The sequence below is a fragment of the Rhinatrema bivittatum genome, chromosome 4 (assembly GCF_901001135.1).
Source record: "Rhinatrema bivittatum chromosome 4, aRhiBiv1.1, whole genome shotgun sequence".
Classification (NCBI taxonomy): Eukaryota; Metazoa; Chordata; class Amphibia; order Gymnophiona; family Rhinatrematidae; genus Rhinatrema; species Rhinatrema bivittatum.
In genome coordinates this window covers 272,297,542-272,319,996 of record NC_042618.1, presented here as the reverse complement: position 1 = coordinate 272,319,996, position 22,455 = coordinate 272,297,542, and the positions used below count along the sequence as shown (strand labels likewise).

The 22,455-nt window shown below is 42.4% G+C and overlaps 1 protein-coding gene across 1 annotated transcript in view; it reads left to right on the top strand.

Annotated features, from left to right (window-relative positions):
• PARVB (parvin beta) overlaps positions 1-22,455 on the top strand; it is a 465,356-nt gene that overhangs the window by 340,105 nt on the left and 102,796 nt on the right. Inside the window, 1 exon segment of the mRNA XM_029600119.1 lies at positions 22,289-22,350. Coding sequence (XP_029455979.1) covers positions 22,289-22,350 — 62 coding nt within the window.

Here is a 22,455-nt window from a genome sequence, read left to right as displayed (position 1 = left end):
TACTTTTCCTAGAAGCCTCTCATGAGGAACTTTATCAAATGCCTTCTGAAAATCCAAGTACACTACATCTACCGGTTCATTTTTATCCACAAGTTTATTAACTCCTTTAAAAAAGTGAAGCAGATTTGTGAGGCAAGACTTGCCTTGGGTAAAGCCATGCTGACTTTGTTCCATTAAACCATGTCTTTCTATATGTTCTGTGATTTTGATGCTTAGAACACTTTCCACTATTTTTCCTGGCACTGAAGTCAGGCTAACCAGTCTGTAGTTTCACAGATCGTCCCTGGAGCCCTTTTTAAATATTGGGGTTACATTAGCTATTCTCCAGTCTTCAAGTACAATGGATGATTTTAATGATAGGTTACAAAGTTTTACTAATAGGTCTGAAATTTCATTTTTTAGTTCCTTTAGAACCCTGGGGTGTATACCATCCGGTCCAGGTGATTTACTACTCTTCAGTTTATCAATCAGGCCTACCACATCTTCTAAGTTCACCGTGATTTGGTTCAGTCCATCTGAATCATTTCCCATGAAAACCTTCTCCGGAATGGGTATCTCCCCAACATACTCTATAGTAAACACCGAAGCAAAGAAATCATTTAATCTTTCCGCAATGGCCTTATCTTCTCTAAATGCTCCTTTAACCCCTCGGATCATCTAATGGTTCAACTTAGGTAGTTGTTATATTTTACGTTAAATCGTATGCTTTTCTGAAGAGCCATGTTTTCAGTTCACGCTTGAAGTTCTTTCTATCTGTTAATTGACATATTGGAAGGGAGTTCCACAACTTGGGGCCTGCTACTGAAAACATTCTGTCTCTTATTTGTGTTAGGTGCGTTTTCTGAGTTGAAGGTATCATAAGTAGTCCTTTGTTTTGTGATCTTAGGTTAATGTTGTTGATGATAAGGAATATTAGAGAAAAAAGAGGAGAGACCATATAACTGAAACTCTAGCAGACTTACATTGGTTGCCCATCGAATACAGGATAAAATACAAGGCTTTATGTACCATACACAAACTAATATATGATAAAGAAGCTGACTGGCTAAACAGCCTTACGAGTACACATCCCACAAAGAATCCTCCGCTCAGCAAACAAAGCACTACTAACAGTCCCTTCAGTAAAGTTAGCAAAACTAACCCAAGTGAGAGAAAGGGCTTTATCATTGGCTGGGCCCATACTATGGAACACGATGCCCCCTGAATGCAGATTACAGAATAATCTCAAAACTTTTAAGAAAAATTTAAAAACATGGCTCTTTAAAAAAGCCTTCACTAAAGAGTCTGGAGGGTAGAGAAAATGAAAGTACATGGAAAAGCAGATGAGAATGTATTTTATTCAATCCTACATTTAAGAAGTAATATCTCAAAGAGATAGTAACTCAATAATATACCTGGACTAGACCAACCTTGCTCAAATATGTATTTTATTTATGAAATTGTAACCAAACTTTATTGGCACCTGTTAGAATGTACAATAATCCTACATTACATACCTAGTCTATGTGCTATTTGTAAACCGTTGCGATGGTATATAACTTAGCAACGGTATAGAAAAGTTTTTAAATAAATAAATAGAGATAGAACTTTATAGTGAATTCTGGATTGTATAGGAAACCAGTGCAGCGCAATCGGCAAGGGGGTTGAAATGTCCAAATTTTCTTGTTCCTAGTAAGAGTCTCGCAGATGCATTTTGAAGTAGCTATAGTGGTTTTAGTAGACTCGAAGGTAGGTCTAGTCGCAGTAGTCTAGTTTGAAAATATAAGTGTTTGTAAGACAGTATAGAAGTCTTGAAATGTTAACAAGGGTTTCAGTTCGATGTAATATTGTTATGGACTGTCGCTGCCCCGAATTCTCCACTCCGCCCTCCTTACCTCTTTGGCGACTCCTCCCACGGTTGTATGGACGTCTGGCTGCCACAGCGTCTGCCTGCCGTCCTCCTCCGGGGTCCCCGGTCCCGGCTTGGGCGCTGCATCCCGCCATGTTGTTCAGCTGCCATAGGGCAACCCGTGCCGCGCGGCCCTGCTTTCTTATTCCTTCTCTTGGCGCAAACCTCAGGGCATCCCCCTGTGATGAACGTCACGCATCCTGGATTCACAAAGCCTACTTCTGTTTGCTAGCTATTCGAGTTAGCAAGGGGGACTGCTTACGGATGGGATTCGCTCTCCGTACCTAGCTACTCTGCCTCTCCTTAATTGCCAGGTTCTTATGGCCTGGATTGGCCACTGTGGGAAACAGGATGCTGGGCTTTGATGGACCCTTGGTCTGACCCCGTATGGCATTTTCTTATGTTCTTATGTTCTTACTCTATCGGGGTACCCGCTCCTAGGGACCTGCTCTCATTTTCTTTCAGGTCACTGTCTGGAACCAGTACATGCTCCTCGTGGGCCCATGTTCCCGGACTTGCTACCTGAGCTCACGTTCTGCATGGAAGAAAACCTCTGCCTATACCATCAGTGAGTTACCATCTGTATTCTCTCAGAGCTGTTCCCTGGAACCAGGTACTCGCTCCTCGAGGGGCCTGCCTCTATTCCAGCTTCTGTGTTTACCTTCCGGGAGAGAAACCGCTATGTGAGTAATCTACCGACGAGGCTCTATACCAGAACCCTGTGTATGCTCCACTGTACTCACTATCTCAGTTTCTCTCCACTACAGTACAGCTATTGAGGGATCGCTGTTCCAGTGTCCTGAGGGACTACAAGCCCAGCCGGGCTTCATCTCTACTCACTACTGCCACCTCTGGTGGCTTCTCAACTCTGTTTAATAAAAGATGATTCTGTTTTGTGTGTCCTAAAGCTGAGTCTGACCTGTGGCCCCTAACGGGACTTCCCCCCCATGGGCGTGGTCATCTGCCACAGTGTCCAAGGGTCCACCCAAAACCTTACAAACAATAACAAATATTCTTAGCTTGGAGTACCCCTGTTTTGATTAATTTGCTTATATGCTTTTTCATAGTGAAGTTCTCATCGATCTGAATTCCCAAGTCACGTACTTGAACCGAGGGAAGTAATATTAGTGATTCCTAGGTCAAACCAAGTGGTTTGATTATCGTTGTATCTCTCCTTAAACACAAAGTTTCATTCTTTTTTGGGCTTAGTTAGTTTCAGTTGAGTTTTTGTTGTATTTCCTTCATGTATGTTGACAGAGACAACGCAGTTTTTTTGAATGTTTTGTCGAATGGTATATAGGATTGTATGTCATCTGCATATAGGAAAAAGTTGAGTCCTAGATTTGTGAGTAATGTGCATATAGGCAGCAAATATATGTTGAATAGCGTGGCCAAGAGTGCTGATTCCGTAAACCACGTTTACGTGACTGGGATACTGCAATACCAGACTATAACTTGTTAAGGAAGGACAGAGAGGAATATGGAAAGGGGGAGGAGTGGCTCTTTATGTCAGAAACAATATCCAAGCATCTGAGCTACAATGGAAGATGGGGGCAATGAAAGAAGCACTATGGGCCGACCTAAAAAAAGATGGGGCATCCATTTTTATTGGAGTGGTTTACAGGCATCCAAACCAAAGGAAGAAACTGGACAGAGATCTGATTGAAGACATCCAAAAGATAGGAAAGAAGGGAAGAAGTGGTGATCGTTGGAGACTTTAATATGCCAGACGTAGACTGGAGAATCCCATCTGCAGAATCTAATAATAGTAGAGAAATAGTGGATGCCCTGCAAGTAGCTTTGTTCAAACAAATGGTAATGGAACCCACGAGAGAAGGAGCTATACTCGACTTAGTGCTCACTAATGGAGATAATGTCTCTGATGTCCCAGGTGGGCGCCCACCGCAGCAGCAGTGATCATCACACGGTTATGGTTTAATATCACAAAAAGGATACGGAAAAGAAGCACAAAGACACAAGTTTTGCAGTTTCAAAAACACAGACTTTGATGAAATGGGGAAGTGCCTGGAGGAAGAACTAAAAGGCTGGAAGAACGAGAGAGATGTGGATCATCAGTGGACCAATCTAAAAGGAGCAGTTACCAAGGCAACTAATCTATATGTTAGAAATGTAAAGAAAAGCAAAAGAAAAATGAAACCTATCTGGTTCTCAAAGGAGGTGGCTGACAAAATAAAGGCTAAAAGAACAGCATTCAAGAAATATAAAATATCCCAAAGGGATGAGCACAAGGAAGAATGTCTGGTAGTACTGAGGGAGACGAAGAAAGTAATCAAGATGGCAAAAAGTCAAGCAGAAGAAAGGATTGCCAAAGAGGTGACAAAACATTTTTCAGATACATCAGTGAAAGGAGAAAAGTCCAAAGTGGTATAATGAAATTGAAAGATGAAAAGAATCAATGTGTGGAGAGAGACGAAGAAATGGCAGAAATATAAACAAATACTTCAGTTCGGTGTTCACTAAAGAGGACCCTGGAGAAGGACGTCTCTAGTTAACAAGAAACTGGAGGGGAATGGAGTAGATGTAACTTCATTTACAGTAGAGAATGTATGGAAGAGCTGGGGAAACTGAAAGTGGACAAAGCCATGGGGCCTGATGAGGTTCATCCCAGGATACTGAGGGAGCTTAGAGATGTGCTGGCAGGTCCGCTGTGTGACCTGTTCAATAGATCCTTAGAAACGGGCGTGGTGCCGAGTAATTGGAGAAGAGCGGTGGTGGTCCCGCTTCACAAGAGTGGGAACAGAGAAGAGGCTGGTAACTACAGACCAGTCAGCCTCACCTCGGTGGTGGGAAAAGTAATGGAATCACTGTTGAAAGAAAGAATAGTGAACTATCTACAGTCGCAAGAATTGCTGGACCAGAGGCAGCATGGATTCACCAGGGGAAGATCCTGTCAGACAAATCTGATTGACTTTTTTGACTGGGTAACTAAGGAATTGGATCAAGGAAGAACGCTCGATGTCATCTACTTGGATTTCAGCAATGCTTTTGATACGGTCCCGCACAGGAGACTGGTGAATAAAATAAGAAGCTTAGGAGTGAGTGCCGAGGTGGTGACCTGGATTGCAAACTGGTTGAAGGACAGAAAACAATGTGTGATGGTAAATGGGACTTACTCTGAAGAGAGAGCGGTGTTGAGCTGAGTGCCGCAGGGATCGGTGTTGGGATCGGTCCTGTTCAATATCTTTGTGAGCGACATTGCGGACAGGATAGAAGGTAAGGTTTGTCTTTTTGCGGATGACACTAAGATCTGCAACAGAGTGGACACGCCGGAAGGAGTGGAGAGAATGAGACGGGATTTAAGGAAGCTGGAAGAATGGTCAAAGATATGGCAGCTGAGATTCAATGCCAAGAAGTGCAGAGTCATGCACATGGGGTGTGGAAATCCGAAAGAACTGTATTCGATGGGGGGAGTAGGGCTGATATGTACGGAGCAGGAGAGAGACCTCGGGGTGATAGTCTCTAATGATCTGAAGTCGGCGAAACAATGTGACAAGGCAATAGCTAAAGCCAGAAGAATGCTGGGCTGCATAGAGAGAGGAATATCGAGTAAGAAAAGGGAAGTGATAATCCCCTTGTACAGGTCCTTGGTGAGGCCTCACCTGGAGTACTATGTTCAGTTCTGGAGACCGTATCTCCGAAGGAACAGAGACAGGATGGAGGCGGTCCAGAGAAGGGTGACCAAAAAGGTGGAAGGTTTTCATAGAATGACTTATGAGGAGAGATTGAAGAATCTAAATATGTACACCCTGGAGGAAAGGAGAAGCAGGGGTGATATGATTCAAACTTTCAGATACTTGAAAGGTTTTAATGATCCAAAGACAATGACAAACCTTTTCCGTTGCAAAAAAAATCATCAGAACCAGGGGTCACGATTTAAAACTCCAGGGAGGAAGACTCAGAACCAATGTCAGGAAGTATTTCTTCACGGAGAGGGTGGTGGATGCCTGGAATGCCCTTCCGGAGGAAGTGGTGAAGACCAAAACTGTGAAGGATTTCAAAGGGGCGTGGGATAAACACTGTGGATCCATAAAATCTAGAGCAGCGGTTCTCAACATGTGGGTTGCGACCCCGGCGGGGGTCGAACGACCAAAACACAGGGGTCGCCTAAAGCAGGTCCCCAACCACCGATCCGCGGACCAGTACCGGGCCGTTGGGGTTTTTTGCCGGTCCGTGGCGCCGCGGCTGCTGCGGGGAGGCGGGGCGAAGCTGGAGACCTGCCTCCTCCAACCCCAAAAGGGAAGAGACCAGTGGCGTAGCCACGGGTGGGCAGGTGCCCACCCAACTGGCACCGGAACTGCAAGGCTGTTGCGGGATCCCATCCCCGCGACAGCGAACAAGAGAATCCACGCCTCGCGCGCCATCACGGCACACATGGGGAAGCGCTGCTGCGGCCGTATGGCCAACCGGTCTTCCTGTTCGGGGGGGGAAGCGGAAGCGCCGCGCGCAGCTTCCGCTTCCTCCCCCCAATGCAGGAAGATCAGCTGGTCTCTCCTGCTGCCACCCGTTCTCCTGCTATCTTCGGGCCAAACGGTCGCAGATTTTCCTGTTTGGGGGAGCGGAAGCGCCGCGCACAGCTTCCACTTTCTCCCCCAAAGCAGGAAGATCAGCTGCCTCTCCTGCTGCCACCGGCCTCCTGCTATCTTCGGGCGTCGGGCCGTACTGCCCGCCGATCTTCCTGCTGGGGGGGGGGAGGGAGGAAGCGTACGTTGTGCGCTGCGCTTCCGCTCCCCCCCCCCCCCCCGACAGGAAGTTCGGCGGGCAGTACGGCCCGACGTCCGAAGATAGCAGGAGTCCGGTGGCAGCAGGAGAGGCAGCTGATCTTCCTGCTCTGGGGGAGAAAGTGGAAGCTGTGCACGTGCTTGAATGTGTATGTGTGGATGAGAATGGGAGTGTGTGTGGGTGAAAACTGGAGCCTGGGTGTGTATGTGGGTGAGAATGGAAGCTTGAATATGTGGGTGAATGGGAGCTCGAATGTGTGTATGTGTGGTTGAGAATGGGAGCCTGGGTTTGTGGGTGGGTGAGAATGGGAGCTTGAATGTGTGTATATATGGGTGAGAATGAGAGCCTGGGTTTGTGTGGGTGGGTGAGAATGGAAGCTTGAATATGTGGATAAGAATGGGTGCTTGAATGTGTGTATGTGTGGGTGAGAATAGGACCTTAAATGTGTATATGTATGGATGAGAATGGGAGCTTGAATGTGTGTGGGTGAGACTGGGAGCATGGGTTTGTGGGTGAGAATGGGAGTCTGGGTTTATGTGTGTGGGTGAGAATGGGTGCCTGGATGTGCGTCTGTGTGTGCATAAGAATGTAAGCCTGGGGAGGGGTGAGAAAGTGAGAACTTGTATGTGTGTCTGCAGAGAATGTGAGCTTGTGGGGGGGGGGGGGGGGGGGGAGAGCATATGAGAGTGACAGCTTGAGTGTGTGAGAGGGAGTCTGTGAGAGAAAGCGTGTATGTGTGTGTGTGTGTGTGTGTGGAAGGGAAGAAGACAGTAATAGAAGAAAGACACTGAAAAGAAATTAGGAAATGAGCTATAAGGGAAAAAATGGGAAAAAGAGACCAGGACCAACTGATTAGAAAAATACAAAGATCAGACAACAAAGGTAAAAATATATATCTATATTTTGAGATGTTAGCAATTTAAATATAAGCAACACAACCTCTCTCTCAAAATTTATGGACAGGTAGGAGCAGTGTATAAAATCGTAATAATAAGAAGGCTAAAGTACCACAAATCACCGTGAATTATGTTTGTATCATTAAGTAAACCTCATACTTAGGCGTAGATGTGAATGCTATGCTGCATAATTTGGCATTATTTATCAGTAAAAAAAACAACTAGTAGACCTGCATGCCTACAGCCCACCCATGTTAACCTTGTGCCCACCCAAAAAATCAATTCTGGCTACGCCACTGGAAGAGACATGGCCCAAAAAGCTAGCGCGTCGCAGTAAAGTATGTGGCTGGAGCCGCGCAGGCAGGAAGGAGGTGTATCAGCCACTGCAGGTGCTCCTCCTACTTCCTTCCTGCCCGCCCTGCCCCGGAAGACAAATGTTGCCGGAGCCACACGGGCAGGAAGGAGGAGGCGCGTCAGCCACGTGGGTAGAAGAGGTGCTTCAGCCGCGTGCAGAAGAGGAGCAGCGGGGCCGGGAAGACTAGGGCCGCTGCAGAGCCCATCCTGTGGCAACCCGTAAAGAAGAGGCCCAGAGGTGAGAGAGAGGTGTGTGCGAGTATGAGATGAGTTGAGAGATTGTGTGTGAGTGAGTTGAGAGACTGTGTGTGTTTGCAGAGACAGCATGTGAGAGCCTCTGTGTGTGTGAAAGAGACAGCATGTTAGAGTGAGAGCCTGTGCTTGAGCAAGGCAGCATGTGGGGGTGTGAGAGAGCTTGTGTGTGAGACTCAGACAGCCTGTGCCAGTGAGAGACTGTGTGTATGAATGATTGCATGAGAGAGAGAGAGCATGTGACAGTGAGAGCCTGTGTGTGTGAGAGAGAAATGCACGTGAGAATGAGAACCTGACTGTGTGTTTGAGGGAAGAAGACAGGTGGAGAGAAAAGAAATAGAAAAAAAGGCAATATAAAAGGAAATGGCAAAAAAATAAGAAAGGGAAGCAGATGTAAAAAAAAAAAAAATTACTTTTTACTGATTGGTACATGTATTGTTTGGGAATGTGCAAGAGTAGCACTTTCTCTATGGCGGATCTCACAATGTACGAGATCAACATGGAGGAAGTGGAAACCCACGGGGCCTGCACAAAGGAGGCAGCAGAATGGGCTTCAGTGCCAATAGCAGCAATCAGCGCCTCCCAATAGCCACGTGGCAGTAATTAGATTAATTGTTTGACTCAGCTGGAGGTGACAAAGTATGAAGTGGGATGTGAAATCAGCTTGATCTGGTGGAGAATTAGGATTGCTATTTGGCAAACATTAAGGGAGCCAGGATAATCAATTGAAGCCTGCAGCTGAGGACTGATTCATTATGACTCATGTAGAAATTAGTGCATTTTCCAGATTAGTCTGCATAACACAATTCTCAACATTCAGCATTATTTCTGCTGCATAGAGTTTTATCTGAGAGGCTCTGAGGTTGTGAGGGAGCCAGTAAGAGTGAGAGCATGAGTGTGTATGAGAAAATCCAGGGGAGTAAGAGTGTGTGTGAGTGGGGGGGGGGGGGGGGAGAGTGTCTACACCCTGAGAGTGTATCAGTGTCTGTGAGACGTGAGAGGTTATGGTGGGTATAAGAGCATGAATGTGTATGTATGTGACAGTGTATGTGTGAGAGAGAATGGACATGTGAGTATGTGTGAGAGAGAGAGGATAACCTCCTAATCCTCGACAATATCAGGGTGACTGGAAATCAAGAGCTCCCATGTATGGACAGCAGGGGCTTTTTAAAATCCTTATTAGTTTTAATTATTGTGTGTTATTTGATATATGTGCTGTTTTGAAATATTTTATAGGTGTTTGGGAAATTATAAAATGTATATGATTTTAATTAATAGAAATTCTATTTATCAGTAATTTTAAAATATTCTTTTATTAGTATGGTTTTACTATTATAACTGATGCTTTATGTTTAATTTTATTGTTTTATGAGGAATGGTGGTTCTGTTTATAAATGTCATAATAAATAAGTATGCACTAAAATCCAACCCCATCCATAACCCCGCCCCCATATGACCAAAGCCCCACCCTTGCCCCGCCCTCACCCCGCCCTCGCGGGGCGAGGGCAGGGCGAGGGGTCACCTCAACATGAGGAACTGTATTGCGGGGTCACGGCATTAGAAAGGTTGAGAACCACTGATCTAGAGGATGTGAATGAAGAGAAGAGGCAAGGGGTGTCTTGCTTGCGGGAATGACGGCTACTACCTGGAGATTAATATCCTTATTCAATAAACATACACACAGTTAATGCGACTCCAATATTGCTGTATGCTTCAACGGCAAGAGGAAATGTGGAAAAAAGGATTTGCATCCACAAAAAAGCAGGGGAGTAGCTTGCTTGTTACGGCGGTTACTACCCCAAATCAAATAAGCCTGATACTTTACTTTCAATGCACATCCAGCAAAGCTTTCTCCTTCAACGGCAAGGAAAATGAAGAAAAGATGATTTATATTCAGCATCAACCAACAAGGAATGATTTACATAGTCTAGGTAAACAAATAAGCTTGGGAGTAGCTGGCTTGTTACGGCGGTTACTACCCCAAATCAAATAAGCCTGATACTTCACTTTCAATGCACATCCAGCAAAGCTCTCTCCTTCAACGGCAGGGAAAAGGAAGAAAAGATGATTTATATTCAGCATCAACCAACAAGGAATGAATTACATACTTCTAAAGGGGGCTTCTATAAACTACAAATCCTCAAAAAACTGAAGCCCCTTCTCCACGCCCATGACTTCCGCACGGTTATGCAAACCACCATACTAACCAAACTCGACTATTGCAACTCCCTCCTCCTAGGCCTCCCTGCCTCTACCATCAAACCACTCCAAATCCTCCAAAATGCCATGGCAAGAATTTTAACAAACACCAGAAAAACTGAACACATCACTCCAATACTCCAAGATCTCCATTGGCTCCCCATCACCTTCCGTTCCCAATATAAAACACTCACCATCCTCCACAACACATTATACAACAACAATTCACCCTGGCTTGAAGACATGCCTCGTTTCCGTCAAGCTAATCGCCCCACTAGAAACTCCCTTGCTGGCACTCTCCAAACTCCCTCACTTAAATTGGGCACCTCACCGCCACAGGGATAGAGCCTTCTCCATAGCGGGCCCTACACCTCTGGAATTCCCCTACCCGTCAGACTCCGCTTAGAACCGTCCCTGAGCCATTTCAAAAAAGGAATCAAGACATGGCTCTTTAAACAAGCATACCCCAATCCCACCCAATCCTAACCTATTTCTCCTTGATCTTGATCCTCCTCAGTCCCGTCCCAGCCTATAACCTTTTCCCTGACCTCAATCCACATTCCAGTACCCTCCCCGCTCCCTCCCCTGCCCACTGTATCCCCGCCCTCCCTCCCCCCTCTTCTCCGCCCCTCCCCCCCCTCTTCTCCTCACTCCCCCTCCCTCCTTCCCCCCCCCTCCCCCATCACCAGCCTCTTATCGCTCTTGCACGCTCCTTTATTACTGTACTACTTGCACCTGTATTAATGTAAATATCCTCATATACTAAGTGTATCAAGTGCACATGCCACGTAACATTGTATATTAGTTCATTTGCATATATAATCCTAATCCAATGCAAATAGTTGTAACGCTGCCTGTTGACTCTCCTCTCCTGTACTTATGTATATCTTCCAGTTACCCCCTCCCCTGTTCATTGTAATTTCCTTTCCTTCTCAGTTTTTTGTAAACCGGACATGATGTGTCCTACGAATGCCGGTATAAAAAAGTTTATAAATAAATAAATAAATTACATAGTCTGGGTAAACAAATAAGCATGGGTGTAGCTTGCTTGTTACGGTAGCTACTACCCCGAATCAGTTAAGCATGATACTTGACTTGGAATAAGTATCCAGCGCAGCTCACTGCTTCAGCAACAGAGGGAATTAAGTAAAGAGGATTTTTATTCAGACAACCAACAATGGCTGAATTGCACATGCAGGGTAAACATACGGGAGTAGCTTGCTTATTACGGCGGTTACTACCCTATACCAATTAGCTAGATACTTCACTTAGATGCAGCTCCAGCACTGCTGTCTGCATCGATGGTGGGGGTGGAAGGGAATTGGAACCAAATAGTTACCAATAAGGGCCCTGACCTCAGCGGTCAGAGTAACAGATTATGAAAACAAATAGGTGTGAAAGCTTGCTGGGCAGACTGGATGGGCTGTTTGGTCTTCTTCTGCCGTCACTTCTATGTTTCTATGACATCTGTATTGATAGGGAAGGTCCCAGAAAAATCAGAAGCCGATCCAGTTAGCTGTGTAGCAGTAAAGAAAGCGAAGATCGGTGTGTGTAAATGCCCTTTATTGAAATTTGGGCTAATTTCAATAAAGAGCATTTACACACACCGATCTTCGCTTTCTTTATTGATAGGGAAGGTATCAGAAATTTGATTGTCTAATTCTACTTGAAATGTCCTATCTTCCAGGAAAGAAGAGAACCATTTTTAACATTTCTGTCTCTTCCAATTTTTCTTAGTTGGTGGCATAGCAGAGTGTGGTCAACTGTGTCGAATGCTGCTGTAAGATCGATTAGTACTAGGATATATGATTCATTGTTGTCAAATCGTATAGCAAGGGTCGGTTAAGGCGATGAGAAGAGTTTCTGTTAAGCCATTTTTTTTCTGAATTGGTTTGGGTATAGTATATTATTGTCTTCTAGGTGGTTCTCTAATTGTGTTAACACTGCTTTTTCTAGGACTTTAGCTATGAAAGGCAGGTTGGATATTGGTCAGTAACTGTCCCAATCGTCTATTCTGCCAGTTTTATTTTTTAGTATTGGTTTAATTACCACTTGTTTTGCCTTATAGGGGACCAGTCCTTCTGTTAGCGAGTGGTTTACTATGGTTGTGAATATTGGAGTTATTGCGCTGTTTACGGTTTTCAGTGCACTTGCAGGTATCGGGTCTAGAGGGTGAGTGGCAGGCTTCATTTTAGTGATGATTTAGGTTATTTCAAAATTTGATACTGTGTCGAATGAGCTCCATAAAACTTGACCGGATTTTTCTTCAAGCTCTATTGTTGATGAGCTGGTGGAGAATTGTGTCTTTAGGTTATTAATTTTGTTTAGCAGTGTTTTGGCATATTTATTGCATGAGTTCTTTGAGAACTGGTGGTTATTAGAGATAGAGGAGATTGGATCCTTGATTATGTTTTTAACTGTTTCGAAGAGTAATTTGGAATTGAATATTACACCATGAATCTGTTTTGCATAGTATTCCTTTTTTGCTTTGTTGATCTGTTCACGGTGTTTTGTTAATAGGGATTTGTATCTTTCTGTTAAAACTGTAGATTGGCATTTCCACCATTGCTTTTTGGATTTTTGCAGGGTCTGTTTAGTATGTCTTAGCTCTTTGCTATAACAAGGTTTCTTTTATATGTACCCCACAATATTGGCAGTTCTTCTCCTTGGTTCTTTATACCAAATTTTCTTCTTACTCACTCTCTTGCCACATCTTGCTTTTATTTCAATATCTCTTTTGTGTCATTCCCTGGATTTTTGTCACCTCTTTCAATTTTATTTTTACATTATTTCACCTTTTCTCTATTTGACTTTCATGCTCTTGTTTTGTTCTTGCTCTTATGCCAACATGTTTGCGCTGATACTGCCATGCTCAGAGTTGCACTTTTTGTACCCTGTCACATACAGTTTATCCTGCTTATTCACATCTATCATCAGATTTTATTAAACTCGTCTGACATGATTGTACTTACCCTTAATGTCTCGTTCTTATCTTGAGGTACTATCTCACACAGATGCACATTTACCATTTCATGTGCACAGAATTTATGAGTGATAGTTTGTATGGGATCTGCCTACCACAAGCCTTCAGCCTGGAAGTAGTGAGGGAAGACCAAGAATAGAGGGAGACTGTGGCAAGCCACTGCATGAGCTGGAGTCATTCTACTACCCTGTCATATATAGTGGCACTGCTGGGCCAGATATCATGGAACTTCAAATGAAATTACTGAACAATGGCCTTTCACTGTCAGGAGTATCAATTCTGATTAATCTGCATAATACAGATCAGGAAAGATAGTGCCTGTGTTAAGTGAGAGAATGCCCTTCCGGATGAAGTGGTGAAGATTAAAACTGTGAAGGATTTCAAAGGGGTATGGGATAAACACTGTGGATCCTTAAAAGGCTAGAGGATGGGAATAAATAAAAAAGCTTAACCGGCATGGAGCAGCAGTTTCTACCCTTAAGAGAAATATGGGAGTAACCTGCACGGAATGGCAGTTACTACCTTGGGAAACTTGCTGGGCAGACTAGATGGACCTTTTTGGTCTTTTTCTGCCATCATTACTATGTTACTATGTTATTTAGGCTTAAAATAAGACAAGTTGAATATAAATAAGGCAACATGAGAAACAGTGCCCATGGTCTTGTTCTATGTGATAACACCACATGGCTGTTCCAAATGTTTTTATTTTACTTATTTCTAAATATAAAATGAGAATTTTCAAATTTCTATTTTTCTAGTTCTGCTGATGCTTTTTAGATAGCAGGGTCATGATAGGGCCAGCCAGCCTGGTAACTTAGGTCTTCTGCTCCCCAGGTTGGGTGAGATTGGAGATTCTGCAGACTTTTAAAGAACTGAGTGTTTGTATTTAATACAAACTGAGTGTTTGTATTGAAAAAAACAAACAAACCCAAAAAGTAGCCAGAAGCTAGAAACTAGGAGCAGTGTATACCTAAGTAAAAAAGTTGAATAGTTCAGCTCAGTTACTCACCTTGGAAAGGTGTTGAGGTAGTGTGATTGGGATTGAATAGGGACCAACATTTGTTAATCAAGAGAGCAGTAAGTCACTCTGGCTCACTAACTAAGTGTTAAGGTTGTGTGTTTGATGTGAATAGGTACCATTCTTTGTTAATCAGCACAGCAGTGAGTCACTCAGGAAAACTAACTGAAGTATAAAACTCTAAAGGGACTGTTTTGTACTAATTTACCTTAGAAGCACATTATATACTACAAGGGAAGAGCTCAGTAACCCACATTCCAGTGGGAACACTGAGAGGAGAGGATCACCTTGCTGGTGGTTGAAAGGTATCAGTAAGTTTTTGCTTGGGACATTGTCTTTTTTAAAAGTATTGGGGCAAAGTTAACTATTTGGGAATATTATTTAGTGTGTTTGTGTGTTTGTGCCTTTAATAATCAGAAAGGCAGTGAATAAACAAGTTAGACTGTATTTTTAAATAGTCAATAAGGTAGCTAGTAAGCAGTAGGTAGTGTGTTTATTTTTTAAAAGTCTGCAGAATTGAGTGTTCTGCAGACTTTTAAAGAACTGAGTGTTTGTATTTAATACAAACTGAGTGTTTGTATTGGAAAAAAAAAACCAATCCACAAAAAAAACCAAAACCCCAAAAAGTAGCCAGAAGCTAGAAATAAGCTAGGAGCAGTGTATACCTAAGTAAAAATGTTGAATAGTTCAGCTCAGTTACTCACCTTGGAAAGGTGTTGAGGTAGTGTGATTGGGTTTGAATAGGGACCAACATTTGTTAATCAAGAGAGCAGCGAGTCACTCTGGCTGACTAACTGAAGTTAGACTGTTTGGATTTCCCAACCCACCCACCCCTAGCTCATCTCTTAATTTATAGGCAGGTGCCACTTTCACAAAAAAAAACCAAACCCATCAACAAAAACTTTATTGAGAATTCGATCAGACCCAGGTAGGCCACTTTTTGCTTTGTTCTCCTGTTAGAAATTGTTTAACCTATCCTTTCCTCTAACTACCAAGTTCCACATTCCCTGTTATAATGTAATTTCCTGCTTCTATTGTTAACTGGTTTTTTCCCCCTAGTTCATTGTAAACCGGTACGATAAGACCTGGTCTTGAGCATCGGTATATTAAAAGAATTTAAATAAATAAATAAATAAATACCAGACACATAGTAAATTCACTAATACATTTAAAGGAAGTTAGACACATTCCTACTCCCATATCAACCTAAAACTTAACTAGGAACTGATCAAAAATCGAGATGAAGGCAGCAGTCCAGCAGCAAGAGGGGGGCTTCCCAGTCTTTTGCATAGAGTGTCACATGTATGATTTTTTACCCACCGGTGAGAAGTTGTACATGTGCATGCGATGCAAAGAGTTCCTGGCTCTCAGAGAACGAGTCCGATATCTGGAGGCTAGAGTGGCAGACCAGGAGGAGCTGAAGCAGACAGAGAGGTATATAGATGAGACCTTCAGGGACATAGTAGCCAAGTCCCAACTTCAGACTGGCAGCCCTGGTGCTGCCTTCAAGGAAGAAGGTCTCATGATGGCAGAGCACCAACCAGGTGCAGCAGGAAAGGATCCTGTAGCAAGGACCTGCTCTCCAGGTGATGCACTGTCCTTTTGCACTGAGGATATCTCCCCAAGGCCTACTGCCTAGGAGGGAAGGGTTAGGTCGGCCGGCATAGTTGGTGATTCGATTATTAGGAATGTAGATAGCTGGGTGGCTGGTGGGCGTGAGGATCGCCTGGTAACATGCCTACCTGGTGCGAAGGTGGTGGACCTCACGAGTCACCTAGATAGGATTTTAGACAGTGCTGGGGAGGAGCCGGCTGTCGTGGTACATGTGGGCATCAACGACATAGGAAAATGTGGGAGGGAGGTTCTGGAAGCCAAATTTAGGCTCTTAGGTAGAAAGCTTAAATCCAGAACCTCCAGGGTAGCATTCTCTGAATGCTCCCTGTTCCATGCGCAGGTCACCAGAGGCAGGCAGAGCTCCAGAGTCTCAATGCATGGATGAGACGATGGTGCAAGGAAGAGGGATTCAGTTTTGTTAGGAACTGGGGAACCTTTTGGGGAAGGGGTAATCTCTTCCTAAGGGATGGGCTCCACCTTAACCAGGGTGGAACCAGACTGCTGGCGCTAACCTTTACAAAGGAGATAGAGCAGCTTTTAAACTAGAACAAAGGGGAAAGCTGACAGTCACTCAGCAGTGCATGGTTCAGAGAGAGGTATCTTCAAAGGATACTAATGATGCATTAGAATTAGGGCATCCCGACAGTGAGGTTCCAATAATTAGAAAAATAGTCCAAGTGCCTGTAACTAAAAACTCACCTGAGCTAAAAAAAATTCTAACTTATCCCTATCAATTAAAAAGCAGAATGAAAATACAAACAAAAAACAAATTTTGAAATGTTTATATGCTAATGCCAGAAGTCTAAGAAGTAAGATGGGAGAATTAGAATGTATAGCAGTGAATGATGACATAGACTTAATTGGCATCTCAGAGACATGGTGGAAAGAGGATAACCAATGGGACAGTGCTATACCGGGGTACAAATTATATCGCAATGACAGAGAGGAGCACCCAGGAGGAGGTGTGGCGCTTTATGTCCGGGATGGCATAGAGTCCAACAGGATAAACATCCTGCATGAGACTAAATACAAAATTGAATCTTTATGGGTAGAAATCCCTTGTGTGTCAGGGAAGACTACAGTGATAGGGGTATACTACCGTCCACCTGGTCAAGATGGTGAGATGGACAGTGAAATGCTAAGAGAAATTAGGGAAGCTAACCAAATTGGTAGTGCAGTAATAATGGGAGACTTCAATTACCCCAATATTGAGTGGGTAAATGTATCATCGGGACACGCTAGAGAGATAACGTTCCTGGATGGAATAAATGATAGCTTTATGGAGCAATTGGTTCAGGAACTGACGAGAGAGGGAGCAATTTTAGATCTAATTCTCAGTGGAGCACAGGACTTGGTGAGAGAGGTAACGGTGATCAATTTTGATTTAATGATTGGAAGAGGAACAGTGTGCAAATCCAAGGCTCTCGTGCTAAACTTTCAAAAGGGAAACTTTGATAAAATGAGAAAAATTGTTAGAAAAAAACTGAAAGGAGCAACTACAACAAAAGTAAAATATGTCCAAGAGGCATGGTCATTGTTAAAAAATACCATTTTAGAAGCACAGTCTAGATGTATTCCACACATTAAGAAAGGTGGAAAGAAGGCAAAACGATCACCAGCATGGTTAAAAGGGGAGGTGAAAGAAGCTATTTTAGCCAAAAGATCTTCATTCAAAAACTAGAAGAAGGATCCAACAGAAGAAAATAGGATAAAGCATAAACGTTGGCAAGTTACATGTAAGACATCGATAAGACAGGCTAAGAGAGAATTTGAAAAGAAGTTGGCTGTAGAGGCAAAAACTCACAGTAAAAACTTTTTAAAATATATCCGAAGCAGAAAGCCTGTGAGGGAGTCAGTTAGACCATTAGATGATCGAGGGGTTAAAGGGGCACTTAGTGAAGATAAGGCCATTGCGGAAAGATTAAATGATTTCTTTGCTTCGGTGTTTACTGAAGAGGATGTTGGGGAGGTACCCGTACTGGAGAAGGTTTTCATGGGTAATGATTCAGATGGATTGAATCAAATCACGGTGAACCTTGAAGATGTGGTAGGCGTCATTGACAAACTGAAGAGTAGTAAATCACCTGGACCGGATGGTATACACCCCAGAGTTCTGAAGGAACTAAAAAATGAAATTTCAGACCTATTAGTAAAAATTTGTAACCTATCATTAAAATCATCCATTGTACCTGAAGACTGGAGGATAGCAAATGTAACCCCAATATTTAAAAAGGGCTCCAGGGGCAATCCGGGAAACTACAGACCGGTTAGCCTGACTTCAGTGCCAGGAAAAATAGTGGAAAGTGTACTAAACATCAAAATCACAGAACATATAGAAAGACATGGTTTAATGGAACAAAGTCAGCATGGCTTTACCCAGGGCAAGTCTTGCCTCACAAATCTGCTTCACTTTTTTTGAAGGAGTTAATAAACATGTGGATAAAGGTGAACCGGTAGATGTAGTATATTTGGATTTTCAGAAGGCGTTTGACAAAGTTCCTCATGAGAGGCTTCTAGGAAAAGTAAAAAGTCATGGGATAGGTGGCGATCTCCTTTCGTGGATTGCAAACTGGCTAAAAGACAGGAAACAGAGAGTACGATTAAATGGACAATTTTCTCAGTGGAAGGGAGTGGGCAGTGGAGTGCCTCAGGGATCTGTATTGGGACCCTTACTTTTCAATATATTTATAAATGATCTGGAAAGAAATACGACGAGTGAGATAATCAAATTTGCAGATGACACAAAATTGTTCAGAGTAGTTAAATCACAAGCAGATTGTGATAAATTGCAGGAAGACCTTGTGAGACTGGAAATTTGGGCATCCAAATGGCAGATGAAATTTAATGTGGATAAGTGCAAGGTGATGCATATAGGGAAAAATAACCCATGCTATAATTACACAATGTTGGGTTCCATATTAGGTGCTACAACCCAAGAAAGAGATCTAGGCGTCATAGTGGATAACATATTGAAATCATCGATTCAGTGTGCTGCAGCAGTCAAAAAAGCGAACAGAATGTTGGGAATTATTAGAAAGGGAATGGTGAATAAAACGGAAAATGTCATAATGCCTCTATATTGCTCCATGGTGAGACCACACCTTGAATACTGTGTACAATTCTGGTCGCCGCATCTCAAAAAAGATATAATTGCGATGGAGAAGGTACAGAGAAGGGCTACCAAAATGATAAGGGGCATGGAACAGCTCCCCTATGAGGAAAGACTAAAGAGGTTAGGACTTTTCAGCTTTGAGAAGAGACGGCTGAGGGGGGGGATATGATAGAGATGTTTAAAATCATGAGAGGTCTAGAACGGGTAGATGTGAATCGGTTATTTACTCTTTCGGATAGTAGAAAGACTAGGGGGCACTCCATGAAGTTAGCATGGGGCACATTTAAAACTAATCGGAGAAAGTTCTTTTTTACTCAACGCACAATTAAACTCTGGAATTTGTTGCCAGAGGATGTGGTTAGTGCAGTTAGTATAGCGGTGTTTAAAAAAGGATTGGATAAGTTCTTGGAGGAGAAGTCCATTACCTGCTATTAAGTTCACTTAGAAAATAGTCACTGCCATTAGCAATGGTAACATGGAATAGACTTAGTTTTTGGGTACTTGCCAGGTTCTTATGGCCTGGATTGGCCACTGTTGGAAACAGGATGCTGGGCTTGATGGACCCTTGGTCTGACCCAGTATGGCATGTTCTTATGTTCTTTGGGGGGGAGGAAGTCAAGGTAATCGCACAACAGTGGATTTAGGGCTCCTGATTGCAGGATTCCAGAAGGAGCCCTGTGTGGCACCGACCAAAGACTGTCACTACAATGATTGGACTAATGTAAGTTGGGAGGGATAGAAAATACAGGGAGAATCCCTGGATAGTTGTGAATGAAGACTCGGAACACCAGATCCCAGTCCTGGTTCTAACTGAGCTAGAAACCAAAGGAGCAAAAGGAAACTGCCAAGCCATAAGAAAGAAGGGTCATGATAAACTGCTTGGGTTGCGCAGGATTATATACTACAGCTGTATATGGGATGTCATTTCTATAACTGTGTGCGCACACTCACAAAACCAGTGGGTATTTTTCTCTGGTCACAATAGTGAATGTAAATATTTTTTACATTATCAAACAATCGGAAGCTACAGAACACAAAATTAGCCATAACTATACTTCACCCTAAAACACCCCAGAACATCTACAAGTTATCTGAATAAATTTTATCTGGCTACCTACTTAGCTGGATAACGTGGAGGCAGAAAATTTAAAATCCCTAGATTTGTCTGGCTAAGTCACTTTTGATATAGACCTCAAAATGTTTGTAAGTTTACACAGATCAGTTCTGGACTTTTGAGAGTACTTCAGTTTTTGTTGCATTAAAAAAAAAATGGCACTTTTGGAATGAATATATGATTACAAGAATGCTGGCTTAAAGTTCCTTCACTTTGCCATGTGTGATATCTTCAACAATATGGACGTTGTGGTAAATGGGCTTTGATTTCATTAGGCCGCTTTTTTTAGATTTAGGATTTTTAAGTTTCCAGCCTTTTATTGGATTTTATTGCATTCATTGGTTGCTTCTTAGGCTTTGTAACAAACATCAAACTCTTAGGTAATATTAACCAATTTTCCTGTGAATTCATATTTGTTAATTTCCATATTTTTATATGTGGGAAGATCAGGATAAAAAAAATGCATTCTCAGAGAGGTCTGTTAATTTCACAATGCCAAGAATTTGCTGACAAGGGCATTTGGGCATAGCAGAGTGTGAGGTTGAAATCTAATGATGCATGTCTTGGTACATTCCTTGAACCAAGCCTAAATGAACTCTGTTAGAACAAGTCCTAACCATGGGTAACACTTTATTTTGAGTGCAATAACAACATTTTGTGATTTGTATTATAAAACCAATGTTAATTTAAAAACTGGATAGGGGAATATTTGTCACGCGATCTATCAATCTCAAACCACACCATCTTTACAAATAATGCTCTTAGAATGCTGTTTTTTTTCTGATAAATTTAGGATGCGTATTGTTTGAAATTCTCTTTCGTTTTATCATTTTTTCATAAGTTTCATTTTTTTGCTAGGCTTGGTTAGCGTCAGCCAGTAATAGGCACACATTTCTGTACATAGGTAGAAGAAAGCTAAGTAATGCCTGATCTATTGAGGAGAAAAAAATGGTTCAATCTGTCCTTTTTGTGAAATAATAACTAATAAAACCTAATGAGATTGCGGCACATTATAAACTCTTTATCGCTTAGTAGATAATGGGAGTGCAGTCTAGGTTTTTAAAATCATATAGGCAATGCCTAGGCTAGCAACATGAGTCAGTTTTCTCAAACTGCAAATAAAACACAAAAATCCATACTTTCTGTTTTTGATCTTGCAGATTTTGATAATTGTCGTCATATTGGATAAATACATGCTGATTTAAAAGCAATGAAACAAACAAGAGGGCAGCTTAAAACCCATGGTACATTGTAGGTGGTCACATGACTGGAGTCAGAGTATATCAGGTCTAGGGGGTTACAGCAGTAGGCTGAAAACCAGGGAAGCTATGGTTCAAATTATGCTTCTCCCAACAATTCTCTTTGTGACCTTGAGCAAGTTACTTCATCCTTCATTCTCTCAGATACAGCTTAGATTGTACGTTTGCTTGGGCAGGGAAATAACTACAGTACCTGAATGAAGCTTACCTTGAGCTCGGATTTGGAAAAGACATGTAATTAAATCTGAAATCAAAATCCAGAACAACCATTGGAAACATTAATTGCTTTGGTATAGTAATTGAGTTGAGCAGAGAAGCTTGAAATCTTACAAATAAGAGACTGTCTGAGAAACACTCTGATCTTATAAAAGATTTTCCCCTCTGTGTTGATTACTGTGCTATATTAAACATATTGGTCCTCAGGCTTCCCCCTAGCCAGTTGGGTTTTCAGGATATCCTTAATGAATATGCATGAAATACATTTATATGCATTGAAAGTAATGCTTATCGGGGTATCCCAAAAACCTAACTGACTGGAAGGCCTCTGACAACCGGTTTTAGCATCACTGGTATAGAACAATACTCCTTTTGCTCTGTCCTATCATCAAAGGGATAATCGTTGGTAATATGAAGAACAACAGAGTTTACTTCAAGTGGAATTAATTATAATTTAAGAGATGATGGATCTGGGTTAACACAAAGCAGGAAATGATAGAAAATAAAGTTGCATTTTAGATGTTAACCTGAGCATTCTACAAAAAAAAGCAGTTTTTGGAAGAAATTTGCCTGATTTGTTAATACAATGTTACTAGTAGCATCAGAATTAATTTACAATAATTTTGTTTTATCTTTCAATCAGAACGTGATGCCTTTGACACACTGTTTGATCATGCACCAGATAAACTGAGTGTAGTTAAAAAGGTAATGTATATATGTTTTGTTCTTGTCATATATTAGATTCTGTTAAGGCTAGGAAGTCAGACCTGGCATGCTGTTGCACTGCCTGCCTGCACATCACATTGCAAT